The sequence below is a fragment of the Bolinopsis microptera genome, chromosome 2 (assembly GCF_026151205.1).
Source record: "Bolinopsis microptera isolate Bmic1 chromosome 2, MBARI_Bmic_1.0, whole genome shotgun sequence".
NCBI classification, from domain to species: Eukaryota; Metazoa; Ctenophora; class Tentaculata; order Lobata; family Bolinopsidae; genus Bolinopsis; species Bolinopsis microptera.
Window position 1 is genome coordinate 3,925,539 of NC_087073.1, and position 14,137 is coordinate 3,939,675.

Genomic DNA, 14,137 nt, shown 5'->3' on the forward strand with positions numbered 1-14,137 from the left:
AGGGTTTATAGTATTTTTGCAGTTTGGTTCTTCTTCTCGATTTGTCAGTTGAAAAAACTTGTGGATATTAACGGACTGAACTTAGATACTCTCTTCAGTTTTTTATATAGACACATTTTGAAAGCAATTTTAGATTTACTAAAATACAATTTCACTACTCTTCTTGTAGTTTAGCTCAATTTGATGTTTGTTTATTCTTTCAGTTACAAGAATCTGTTGAGAGTGTTTGTAGGAATGTAATATTTGTTGTCCTTGTAAATCTTGTTAATACTGTTCATAGAAGTTTGTTGAACAAAAAAGGATGAATATTATTGTTGTCGACGAAGATGAAGTACCCGATAAATCAAATCGCCAGAAGGTACTGTTGCACATTGGATGATCGAGGCTATTAAATTTAATGGGTTGTGCTCGTGATGAATATTGCCAACGTGTCTGTGTAGGAGTCAACAACTAAAGAGGAGAATTTTATGACCAATTTTTACTACGACTAATCCGTGATCATTTTTGTTTAAGGGTCGTTCACATATTACGTAATCAATATTTTAGCAATCTTTACCCCCCCCCCCCCTCCTGACATCAATATTACGTAATCATGGCCTGACCCCCCCCCCCCCCCCCCCCCCCCCCCCCCGTTGACTTTTTTCCTAGAAAAGACTTTTCTCTACGTTTCATGCTACCCTGATCATGATGAGCCGAAATCATTGTTATGATATCCGGCCAAGCACCTTCTAAACTACTTACTATTAGTATTATAGCCGGATATTCGATCAATTTCTAAATTTTATCACTATCAGAGTGAAATTGAGTGGAATTTGAATTAAAATATCAAATTGTTATTATTCTAGAGGGTAAAAAAGAAAATTTTGATTACGTAATCAACGACCGAAACCCCCCCCCCCCCCCCCGTAATCAACCGTAAGCATTTGAAAACCCCCCCTCCCCCCTCGGCTGATTACGTAATATGTGAACGACCCCTTATTTTTTAATTACACAATTAACTAGTCTACCAAGCTTGTCTGTTATAGTGTTATCGATATGCAATGATTTAGACTTAACCACATTTTTTTCGTAGTCAAAATTATTCATAACATCCTCCAAATCATGAGAACAAGATACTTTCAAATCTGCTATCTAATAGTAATATCCCAGCAAAGCAACAAGATTCTGGACCATACTGATCGTATTCCATTTTCTACAGATTCTCATTGCCCTCCTGATATTTCTTCTACCGTTTATTGGTGGCCTGTACGTTAACGTTTATTTTAACTCTGCGGAAAGCGACGAGAAATGGTACAATGCGCTCGTCACCACGGAGTTCCAGCCCCCATTTTATATATTCGGACCAGGTAGCCAATTAATATAATTCTTTGGCAATTGAATTGGTAAATTGAAAAATTGCGCTGAGCAACGTCAATAAATTATATATGTAGTATTGTAGTCTTATTCTCATTTCTCATAATCAGGATCTCATGATCTGCAGTAAGGTGCAGTGCACCGTAATCTAAACACAGTCATGTTTATGCACAGATTTTTAACGTGACATAAATTATGAACATGCCACATGAAGTGCTTATTTTCTATTCAGTATTTTCATATGCATTACCGATTACGTATCTAATAGCTAGAAAGCTAATAGTTACCTGGGGACCTCAGGCTATTATGTTCATAAACATAGAATAGAGATTCGGCGGAATGACAGGCTGAGCGCGGCCCAGTAAGCTAATATTGACCATGGCATTTTGCTCAGTAATGACAATGTACACGCATAATAAACAAGCGCTACCACTACCAGCTACTAAAATTAAGATTTGGACATTTCTAATATTGCAACAATCCTGGTCACTACTCGGGTCAAGCAACAATGCAGGGAAAATGTCTGTCAAGTGCAATGGAAGTATAACTACACTAACTATTCAATTTCAATGTCTTTCACTTTCACTTTCAGTGTGGACAGTTTTGTTGGTACTTAATGGCGGAGCAGCCTACATGATTTGGATGAAATCTGGTTTTGGAGAGGCCCCTCTTGCGTTTGTGAGTATTTAATGTGCAAATATACAATAAGCGAAATAACACCAGTTAGAATTCTTCAGAACTCCTTTTGAGCGTTAATTCCATTAAAAAGAAAACTAGCTAACAGCAGAATCGACCAGCACAGCTCGATTGTTACCCACAATCTCACAATTCTTGTCCAGGTGCTATACTACATACAAATAATCCTAGCGATATGGTATGTGCCCCTCTTCTTCACACTCCACAAGCTCCTGGGATCCTTCTTGGTTCTCGCAGCTCTCTGGTCGATGCTCTGCATCAAACTCATCATGTTTGCTAGGATTTACTACTTTGCCGGCATTCTCGTGGTGCCCTATCTGATATGGGTCACCTTTAACACTATCTTAAACTTCTCAATATACAGACTCAACTGATTTAACTTGAAAACTACGAACCAGGTCATTGTGCGTACATTACGCCAGGGATGATTGATGAAACAGTAGTAACAGACTGGTATAATGACATCTAAGAGCATCGAGAAAAGAGCTCCATGGTCAGTTTATGAATTTTACAAATACTTGAGCAGAGCTTTTATTAATTTACTTGTAACGGTTTAATATTGTGTTATGATAACTTTTGTATTGGAAAAAGGAAAGAGAAACATTTAAGTGTACAAATGAACATGTATCATCAATATATCGAAACAATACTTAAGATATCATTCAAAATATAAACCATTATACGCGATCCGCTATTTATTATCATTAGGAACAATCTCTGGGTACATCTGGCCCATTTCGGGTTTAATAAGTCAAAACTCATGAAAACGGCCAATTCTACCAGGACGGGAAATAACAGTGCCATAAATCACTAAATCTTCTGACGGAATTTGTTAAGTATTTCAAACAAACCGGAAGAGCTTTTATTATAACTATGAATCTAAAATTCTCATTGATCACAATTTAACCAGATTTACCCAGCGTGGTGAGGTGATATTTATAAAGTTATTGTTGGAAAATAAAAACAGTTTTAAACAAATGACCAGTTAGACCTACAAAAATATATATTTGTAAACTGCAAACGCACTAGAATATTCCTTTTAAACACAATCCAAATTCCTGGTTTATTTTATACCAAAAAGGAACTTATTGGTTACCGACCATTGCAATAAATCAGCCAAGAAAAAATAACTTGGCGCCGTTAGCAGCCTACAATATTACACAAACTTACATTTGGTAGAAAATGTTATTACATCAAAGATGAAACACGAATTAAAAACATCCTACAATACATCGCTTTTAAAAAGAAATTAGCCATCAGTTCTAAGTGTATCAGGTATCCTCACATGGGGAATAAATTTGATCGAATCAAGGATTTCAAGCTGCTGTGTAAAACTAATCATACCACCGCCATTAAATCATCACGTTAAGTTATGTGGAATCATTATCCGTATAATCCTATAATACAGTAAAAAGGAGGCTAAGCTACGAATTAACGCGTTAAATTCAACATATCATTAAAAACTTGAAATGAGCAGATCAGTTTTGGACTGAAACTAACGAACTTTTTGAATCTATATGAAAGATGATTAACTCGTGCACATTTTGCAAGAGCCTTTTTTCTTGTGGTGGTCAGAATTCAAGTTGATTTCACCCTTGGGGACTGCAGGTGCTTCCTGGGGAGGAATTAGAGGTAAACATTTAGTCTCTTAATTTAAGGTGGTTACGAAAAGTAATTAACAATCTCAGGAATAGTAAAATCAATATGTCAGACGTCAGTAATGTAAACTAACCAGCTTCTTTTCTGTCTTCTTTTTGATATCTCCGGCCATGGTCAAGAAAGCTTCCTCTACGTTGAGGCCACTAAGTGCGCTTGATTCAAAAAATTTAACACCGTGTCGCACGGCAAGCTGAAATATTCGGGGTCAATATTTCTGAGAAACGGTACATGAATTTTAAACTCACCTAGGTGAAAGACTATCATGAAATAGTATTCATCATGATAGAAAGTTATTTGTAATCGCCCAAAGCTAATGTTATTTAAATTAACAACAATAAAAACAAATTGCCATATACTGCAACTAGCTGTAGAGGGTCTACAGTTGCAGTGCTGATTTCGACTTTCTGTACGACACCAGATTACTAGCAATAAGCTTCGAGCGCGCGCACTTTTAACGAAAAGTTATGTTCACAGCAGACCCAGGATCAATGCTGGGATTCTGACGTGTCCACCTATCATTGGTTGTTAACACCTAGATACAATGGTACTGCACTAAGTGAATTCAAGGCCGATAATTAATCTGTAATTTTAAGGATTGCGATCGAATTTCCCATCAATTTAACAGCGACTTAGGACACTGCAACCGGATACATTAGGCTTGTAGAGAGCAGACTTTACACACACAGCACGAATGTAAAACATATTCGGACACATATCGGGCATTTTTAAACAATAAAAGATAAACGAGTGATGACATAGGTTACAGTTAGTAGATCTATGTTTAGAACATGAGCTGACAAAATTCGAGTAAGACATTAGTACACCCCGCTGGAGCAGTATAAAATTTATTTGATTAGCGAGGTAGCGGTGATGATGACGAGGAAAAGTAAAACCCTACCGCTTGGCCCTTTTCCTTGGAGACCTGTCTCTTTTCCTCTCTGTCGCACTTGTTACCAAGTATCATTTTCTCAACATCGGGGGCTGCATTCTGAGAGGTTTCAATCGTGAGCAGTTTATAACAATTAAGTTTTGTTTCTACGTGAATGACATGATGTTACAAGATTTAAACACAACGCATAAACCTCTTTTTAGTACCCAATAAGGTGATCATAATTAGCTATTTTCGTCAAGGCCACGATTTCCGGAACAGGTACTTGTTTGTGACAACATGAAGATTGTTACAGATTAGTAAGGCTGTTAGGCTGAGACTTTTCTGACATGTATGACAACTTGAACACATCGGATGAAATAGTGAAATGTCTCCGCGAGCCATCAAAAAGCACAGCTCATCAGCTTGAGATTGTCACCAAGTCACACTGCTGTTAAAACTTAGGCCAGACCCCTAAATTATGTAATTCAAAATTACATGTTAGCCATATTAGCGATTGAAGGAAACAGATGACAACGTGTACGCATCACAACACACCATTAATAGGCCTGATCAATCATTGCACTTGGCTCCAAGAGAAACGGTAATTTAGTGACACTAAAAGTTTGAGTGGCTCCTACTTGGCAAAACTAAGTGGCATCCTGATCTCACTTCATCGGAATTACATAGAAGCTAATCGAAGCCATACACCCGTCAACTCCCCTGTAAGTTCTGATTTCCCTGTAAGTTCTGACTTCTGAGTACGATACTTACATCTTCTATGTTCCTCATCCAGGTTTTAATGTTGTCAAACGTCTTCTCATCTGAGATGTCGTACACCAGGAATATACCCATCGCACCTCGGTAGTAGGCCGTGGTTATGGTCCTGAATCTCTCCTGGCCTGCTGTATCCCTGAAAGATACTGATTGTATTAAAAGATACAGATTGTACCCTTGAAAGATTGAGAGATGTTCTACATTCAGGGAAATTTCCTCCTCGATATCAAATTTTATCAAAATTGTTGACGATTTCTTGAAATTGGTGGTCTTCAGAACTTGAAGCTTTTACTTTCCATAGCAAGATCTATCATGGCTATAAAAATCTTAATCATCTATTTAAAAAATCGATAAGGCAAATAACTGGTCTATATTTTTTGTTTCGACACTACCCAGCCTTAACCTACGGAGGTTAAGTTAAAACTTCTATCTTTCTATCGGGTAGGGTAAGGGAAAATTAACACGCTCATTAGGACTCAGAAAAAGAAACAACACCTTATTTACTTGTTTAGCATGCACATGTTGACAAGCTCAATTAGGCAAACTGCCCAACTCTTCTATTCAGCTTATTAGGACAGAAAATAAAACTTTAATCTTATTGAGGTCCGGATTTAAAGACTGTTAAACACACCATCTGACTAGTACATAAGTACACTAGTACATTAGTACACTAGTACATTAGTACACTAGTACATTAGTACACTAGTACATTAGTACATTAGTACATTAGTACATTAGTACACTAGTACATTAGTACATTAGTACATTAGTGTACACTAGTACACTAGTACATGATACATCTTGAGTTATAATTGTGGTAGCGATGTGTGTGTTTTTGTTTGTTTGTAATTTACTGACCACTTAATCAAGAAAACGTTAAAACAGTCATAAAACTGTTTTTTTCGGTATAGATTCGACAAAACTCTGAGGAAACAGAATAACTTAAGTGTGATAGTTTCTCACTTCTCTCTCCTATTTACAGCTTTACCTGTAATGCAAATATAAAATATATATTGGGCCAGTGTTCTCCTCGGCCATACTGGTAATGTTTCATGATTTTTTTAAAGGTATTTTCTTTTATCACTCGAAATTTACAAACTTTTCTTGATTGCTTGACAATTTTTTTAGTGGCTTCATAATTTCGCACCTTTTTAACTGTAACAGTGGAATCCCGCGTTGCACTATGTTGATATAATAAAAATCTCACTAATAGGCGTATCTAACTGAAAGGTTAGAAACTACAACCCCCCCCCCCCCCCCTGAAAATACTAACCATATCTGGAGCTTTATTTTCCGACCATCAATATCAACTGTCCTTACTTTAAAATCGATACCTGAAAAGTTACATCGATATCACCATCAACTATGTATGATTTATGTGACATAGATTGGGACAGATCACAATAACAAGAATTTGTTTATGAAAACTGGTGTGGTGGACAGGTGGTGCAATGAGACATGACTGCGAAATTAGCCAATCAACTGTTAGCTGATTAACAGTACCCAATTAACTGTTAGCTGATTAGCAGTACACAATCAACTGTTCGCTGATTTGCAGTACCCAATCAACTGTTAGCTGATTAGTAGTACCCAATCAACTGTTAGCTGATTAGCAGTACCCAATCAACTGTTAGCTGATTAGTAGTACCCAATCAACTGTTAGCTGATTAGCAGTACCCAATCAACTGTTAGCTGATTAGCAGTACCCAATCAACTGTTAGCTGATTAGTAGTACCCAATCAACTGTGAGCTGATTAGCAGTACCCAATCAACTGTGAGCTGATTAGCAGTACCCAATCAACTGTTAGCTGATTAGTAGTACCCAATCAACTGTTAGCTGATTAGCAGTACCCAATCAACTGTTAGCTGATTAGCAGTACCCAATCAACTGTTAGCTGATTAGCAGTACCCAATCAACTGTTAGCTGATTAGCAGTACCCAATCAACTGTTAGCTGATTAACAGTACCCAATCAACTGTTCGCTGATTAGCAGTACCCAATCAACTGTTAGCTGATTAGCAGTACCCAATCAACTGTTAGCTGATTAGCAGTACCCAATCAACTGTTAGCTGATTAGCAGTACCCAATCAACTGTTAGCTGATTAGCAGTACCCAATTAACTGTTAGCTGATTAGCAGTACCCAATCAACTGTTAGCTGATTAGCAGTACCCAATCAACTGTTAGCTGATTAGCAGTACCCAATCAACTGTTAGCTGATTAGCAGTACCCAATCAACTGTGAGCTGATTAGCAGTACCCAATCAACTGTTAGCTGATTAGCAGTACCCAATCAACTGATTAGCAGTGCCCAATTAACTGTTAGCTGATTAGCAGTACCCAATCAAAGGCAGAAAGATCGCTGTCACGTGTCCTGACAGATTTCACCTCCCCAATACAACAATTTCCAAGATTAAGATTGAGATGGTTCAAAAAATTAACGAATCTATAATTTGATGAAATATTAACATACTTACCAATAGTGGCAATAAAACTTGTATTAAAAGCATCATCAGAGAATCGAAACAGGAGACATGTTTTACCCACTCCGCTGTCGCCTGAAATTGGATTAAAATCAAAACATCTGATCTGGAAATATCATGAGAATTAATACAATATAAAAAGCAATAATAATGTTGTTATTTTAAATCCAGTATGTTTGTGTCGTCTTATCTAATTAAATGTTAATCGATATAGGGTAAAGTAATTGACAGCTAATAAAACTCACCGATTAAAAGAAGCTTAAAAAGATAGTCGTAGTTTTTTGACGTCATGTTTAGATACTTGCATTATTCATTCCCCCATCCCTACTGCAAAATTGACTCAGGTTAAAAGAGAGAAATAAGCACAAAATGATTGCTATCAGCCTGCATTTATACATAATAATTTCTTTACTTTTTCACTGCCGATGATCTGAATTGTGTGAACGAAAAGTGAATTGAAATCTCAAATAATTGAAATCGCGATAAAAAATCAGCATTTTGAAAAGGAGTTTGCATGTTAATTGGACAGCAGCTGATAAGCCGATTACATTCTCCCAATACCAATCTTATGACAGCAGTCTCGAAGAGAATAAATTTCAGGATATTCAAGCTACGTGACTGTATTAACCTGTGACTCTATCTTTTTCATTATTACCATAATTTCAGTACTGCATTATTTCGAATATGCACGAAAATGATTTAAACAAGAATAAATAACGCAAACAGTGATGATGATGAGAATCTAAAATATCATACATCAGGGTGACAAGCTTGCAACTGGCAGGATGGGGTTCTTAGTATAGCAAACGTTTGTTTCAATTGCTGATCTTCTTACAAATCCTGTAGACTAAAATTGCTACTTTCTTTTAAAGGACGTCGTATAGCAATGAAACACTGTTCAGTTAAGGCAACATAACCATAAAACCCTACAGACAAATATGATATGATAATGCAAATGACTACATTAACCGATTAACAAAAATGACATTTGATAAACAAATAGCAAGATAAATCTGAAAATAGGAAAATAAAAATTCCTAGAAAAGTTGGCAGCCAGAAAGTAAAAACATAAATGCCTAAAAATTCAATCTAAGATAAAGATCTTCCATTTGAAAAATCATGATGTCGTAAAGCATAATAGAAGCTGTACAGCAATAATGATGAGTCAGCAATAATATTGAGTCAAGTCCAATTTATTGTAACAAAATATGCAGCAGTATCAAGCTATTCACTTTCTTTCCTTAAGCAAGATGGCTATACCCTCCTTCAATGACAATAGAAAGATCAGTAAATTTTCCTGCCAACATCTGGCCGACCATTGCTGCACGCTTTCCCGAACCACAGTGAATTAAAACCTTCTTCGAAACGAGTTCGGCCAACTCCGCCACCTTTTCTGGATGCTGGTGTAAACTCTCGACTAAACGAACAGATGGAAAATCTAGATGTCCAGCATCCCATTCTTTTTGAGTTCGCACATCAAGTATAACATCAAAGTCTCCAAGAATTGGCTTTGCTTGCGCTGGTGTCAAGTTACTGGCCATGTCTAGTTGTTATGCTATTTAGCTCGCAACTTTACTAAAAGAGATAAGATTGAAAATACTGTAATTCATTTAAGATTAAATTTGAGAAGGAGTGTTTGGAAAAGTGATGTTTTACAGTTGATCCTGAATAGCATTTGTGGAGCATATGGATGAAACACCCTTACATCAAAGAAAGTGCGCTTAAATGGTGACTGTTGTCCATGAGCAGATATATTAAGCAGCCCATAATAACAAACACAGTTACATTATCGTAGGGGTTTCAAACTTCACAGGCATCCCTTTCCAGCGACTCTGTGAAAGGTAAGATTCTCTGCTTTGTCCTCCTTGCCAGACCTGGGCTAAGGTCTGTCTCTTGAAGATAGCCATAGCGCAAACAGAACATACACAGGGCAGAGTAAGAAGAAGTTCTCAACCCAAGCTCAAGTTTAAGGATAACTTTGAGGCGGAACATCTGTCGTGAGGAGGGCCACGACAAATACTCCCACACAAAATCATCAACATTTATTTTGTCATTACCTGTACAGGACATAATAAACAGCTTAACAAAAACGGTCAGTCTAATATACAAAACTCGTACATTGTGCCACTTAACAAAGAACATACATAGTTCAAAGCCTGGAATAAAACAAATGTGACCTCCACTGCTTTAAACCAGCCACAAAATATTAGCCTACAGGGCCCACACGGAGCTATGCCAAAATTTTAAGTGGGCCAACCACCAAGACTGCGGACTGAATACAGTAATAACAATACTTTCTTGAATATTTTCGATAGTTTTTAATATTGGTAATGTTAATAAATTGTAATTGATTGATATGTAATATTTAGGCCCGTGGCCAGTTTTCAAAAAATAACAATTAAGGATCGGGAATCTCATGATATAAACAATAGTCAGGACACAACCGACTGCGGCACCTTCATCTATGCTTCATCTATGCTTGCTAAGGGTCGTGCCCTCCTGTCTCACCAGGATGGATTTATCAATTCAATTCATATCAATCAGACATATATCAAGTCTAGCTTTATATCAGTTGTATTGGATAGTCATTTATTAGATTGACAGAGAGTAATGATAATGCCATCTGGACATCCGACCACCCTGGTCCTTTATCTGGGGACCTCAGGCTATAATGTTCGTAAACATAGAGATTCGGCGGAATGACAGGCCGATCGCCGCCCAGTAACCTGGTCCTTTACTAAACTATACATGCGAGAAGAAAGGAAAGTATCAAAATTGGTTGCAAAGCTTGACGGATGTTACTCGTCTAAATTTCTTCGAAGTAGCGCGCGCCGCTTTCTTCTCGAAATGTGGCAAGTGCTTTAACATAACAGGTGATACTCGTTAAACATTTGGCGCGCGTCCTGGTAAGTTATAAAGTGCTACGAAGTTGCGCGCCGGGCCAAACCATTAACAATGGTCAAGTGCCAAGCTCATAATAAAGTTGATTGACGATGTCAACCCTTTTAGAATCTTGTATCACGTTGCGACCCCCACGATCGTTTCACTATGGTGACGATACAGGGGGAGCCGCGCACTTCGTGCGCGGCGAATCATACAACGTATGACAATTAGAATCTAGATCGCGTTGCTTTGTGAATTAACAGAACAACGATGCGAAGTAAGAATGATAGTTTGCGCGGCGCGTCGAAGCGGCGAAATCCTCTAAATAATAAAGCAAATTATTTTATTGTCTATTGCAATTGAAAATTTCTTAATTGATGACGTCAATTCATGGCAGCTCGGCGCGGCACAGTAGCGCATCTCGCCGATCTAGCACAGTAACGCATCGCGCTACAAAAAATTTCTTGTTTCATTGAAAAAAAAGGTGAAGAATAATATGCTCATATGATATAATAAATTTAATTAATCCAACAATGAACAACAAACTTGACCATTGTTAATGATCAAGCCCGGCGCGCGCTACTTCGTAGCATTTGCCATAGGGCCAACATTTCGAGAAGAAAGCGGCGCGCGCTACTTCGAAGAAATTTAGACGAGTAACATCCGTCAATAACTTGTAGCGCGATGCGTTACTGTGCCGCGCCGCGCGGCGAGATGCGCCACTGTGCCGCGCCGAGCTGCCATGAATTGACGTCGTCAATTAATGCCGCGCCGAGCTGCCATGAATTGACATCGTCAATTAATTCAATAACAAACAAGCAAAACTTGTAAGATCGTCATTGCTTTACCTGGGGACCTTTACTTAGCCATGAGTCTAGTCTACGCGTACTGCGTGACGCGCTTGTTTCACAAGTTGAATAGCTAGTGCTCCTGTGCCGCCTTCGGCAGTCGCGCGCTACTGCAATTCAAGCGAGAGGGCTCTGATTAGAGCAATTCGAAACCCGGCCCTAACCCTCTAATCTGATCCCAACCCTAACCCTAACCCAATCCTTATAAACAAAAGCATATGCTAAAACCCTAACCCTAACGAGAAATTAGACTAACTTCCTTATACGGTCATATCACGTGATCGAGACAGTTTTTCGCCAATATCTCGTCAGGGGAGCATTTTAACCCTTTGTCATGGGGGTGATTCGGAATTATCAGCGTCAAAAAATACATCGATTAAACTTAAAGTTGAATTCAACATTCAATTGTCAATTGTATCACGTTGCGACCCCCACGGTCGTTTCACTATGGTGACGATACAGGGGCCGGGAGCCGCGCACTTCGTGCACGGCGGGTCATACAACGTATGACAAGGTTTAAAGTGTCGGGGGACCGGGAACTTTTAGAACAATCTCGAAAATCGACTGTAGAGTGATTTAGCACGCTCGGGTAAATATAGTGAGATGTCAGATGTGTCATAAATGAACGCTTGGTAGTTGGCCTGTTAGCGTGCACGTGTTTTTTGTCGAGGCCGCAATTGGTTGTAAACTTGTAGCGCGATGCACTACTGGGCCGCGCCGCGCATCAAATAATTCTTCTTCGGTAGATCGGGCGATCGGCGAGATGCACCACTGGGCCTCGCCGAGCTGCGAAGGATTGACATCGTGAATCAAGTTGTAAACTATTACGTGAATGCTGGTTACGCACGCACTAACTTCCAATGAGTAGGTAGTGCGCCGCGCCATCGACAGTGAGCCGCGCGTGCCGACTGTAGGAATGTAGGATGTAATGGTTTTTTAGCGCTAATTTCGGCCAGCACAAAATTCTTGAAACAAGTATTGAGTAACCTTCCCTTGATCCAATTTTAACAAAAATTGGTAAGCTTACTCATAGATTTACAAGGAAAGTGTTCGAAAAATTTAAAGCATATCCAATTATTAGACATTATGTTACAGCTAAAAGCAGCGTATTTTGCCCCATTTTCATTACTATATCAACTCCGATGTCAACAAAATTTTTCGGACAGTTGTGAAAGCCCTATTGGAAGGTCTTCATCAATTTTCAGAATGATCTCATTCAAGGAACCGAAGATATGACAGAATAATACGACAAGAATCAACGAATTTTGTCAAATTACGCGACTTTTACACCTATTTTTTACTTTTGCTCCAAAAACCGCGCACCATCAAATATGGCAACTAGGCGAAACTCACCGATTTTCCCAAAAAGGTATAACAAATTTGGTACTGTGACAATTCTCGCAGTCTCTAGAAAACAATGGTACAACAATTTTTTAAATCCGAGCAAGTTTATTTTTATCGTGCACGCCCCTACAATGAGCATCCGCAGTATTTTTTTCAGGGCGAGTCGGGCTAGTCCATTAACAATGGACACCGCCCAGTAAAATATTACAAAATACTGAATATACTGGTTACCATCCATTCAATCAAATTACATTCATGAATCGAATCACCAATTATTAATTATTCCGTCAAATCTGTGAAATTTCAGTGCAGGAAATATCATCTTCAATAGTGAAAAATGAAACAATAATAAAACAATATGATTTTCTATTTTGTATAATTCCTATTTCAGGGAATAAAACGTCCAGCTTATCTCAATTTGCAATTGTATCTCATCATCCATATTCAACTAATTAATTTTTATCTGGAATGTGGAAAGAAACTCCGTCTAAGCTATTATGTATTACTTATTACTAGCAGGAACCCGTAATAACCCTAAAATGATGTCAAGACTCAAGAGACTAAAATAATTATTACCTATTAGTGTATGTACTAAGAGCGCCAACTTGTGGGTGAGATTTTATGTCTCAAAACCCAACATATTATACACCATTGGAAAGGTCTCATCGAGTAGAGTCATATGGTACCAAGTTTTGGGGAAATGGCTGCTCCTAGCGAAAGTTATAACCCGTCAAAGTCCCAAAAATGATCACTTTAAAAAATTGGGCGGTCCATCGTGTTCTTAAATTTTTTGACGAATTTTTTTAACAGCATATTGTTAATCACATTTTTTTACACAAGATTTGCTGTATGCCGTAATTTTATTTTTCGATATTTGAATCAAAAATAATTTTTATTTGGATTTCAAAGTACGCGCTACGCCGCGCAGTTAGAAATTGCAATAAGGAGATTTAACCAAATTTTTTGTTGCGCGATTTTTATTCTCATATCAAATATGCGTTGATACTTTTCGGTCGCATTTCTTTTTGTTGCCGCTCATAGCAATTAGCATAGAGACTCAATGCACACACCGTATATTTAGTTTGATAGTAGTTGTTTCGTTGCACACTGTAATGCAGATGTTACTAAATGATCTTGAGAGGGTATTTAATATAACTGAGTTAGTGTTATTTCGTTTTGGCTGCGATGTGCTGGAGACTACTAGAAACTTGTTCTAGTATAGAATAGCT

The 14,137-nt window shown here is 38.0% G+C and overlaps 2 protein-coding genes across 3 annotated transcripts in view; one reads left to right on the forward strand and one right to left on the reverse strand.

Annotated features, from left to right (window-relative positions):
* The window catches only part of LOC134812031 (uncharacterized), a 63,190-nt gene that overhangs the window by 28,520 nt on the left and 20,533 nt on the right, over positions 1–14,137 (forward strand). The gene's annotated exons all lie outside the window — the stretch shown is intronic.
* LOC134812034 (ras-related protein Rab-8-like) overlaps positions 2,653–14,137 on the reverse strand; it is a 31,003-nt gene continuing 19,518 nt past the window's right edge. Inside the window, exons 2-8 of the mRNA XM_063819221.1 lie at positions 8,079–8,160; positions 7,828–7,908; positions 6,627–6,687; positions 5,351–5,489; positions 4,607–4,696; positions 3,782–3,898; positions 2,653–3,664 (exon numbers count right to left, since the gene is read on the reverse strand). Coding sequence (XP_063675291.1) covers positions 3,578–3,664; positions 3,782–3,898; positions 4,607–4,696; positions 5,351–5,489; positions 6,627–6,687; positions 7,828–7,908; positions 8,079–8,124 — 621 coding nt within the window. The 5' untranslated portion in view covers positions 8,125–8,160 and the 3' untranslated portion in view covers positions 2,653–3,577. The remainder of the gene's footprint in view (positions 3,665–3,781; positions 3,899–4,606; positions 4,697–5,350; positions 5,490–6,626; positions 6,688–7,827; positions 7,909–8,078; positions 8,161–14,137) is intronic.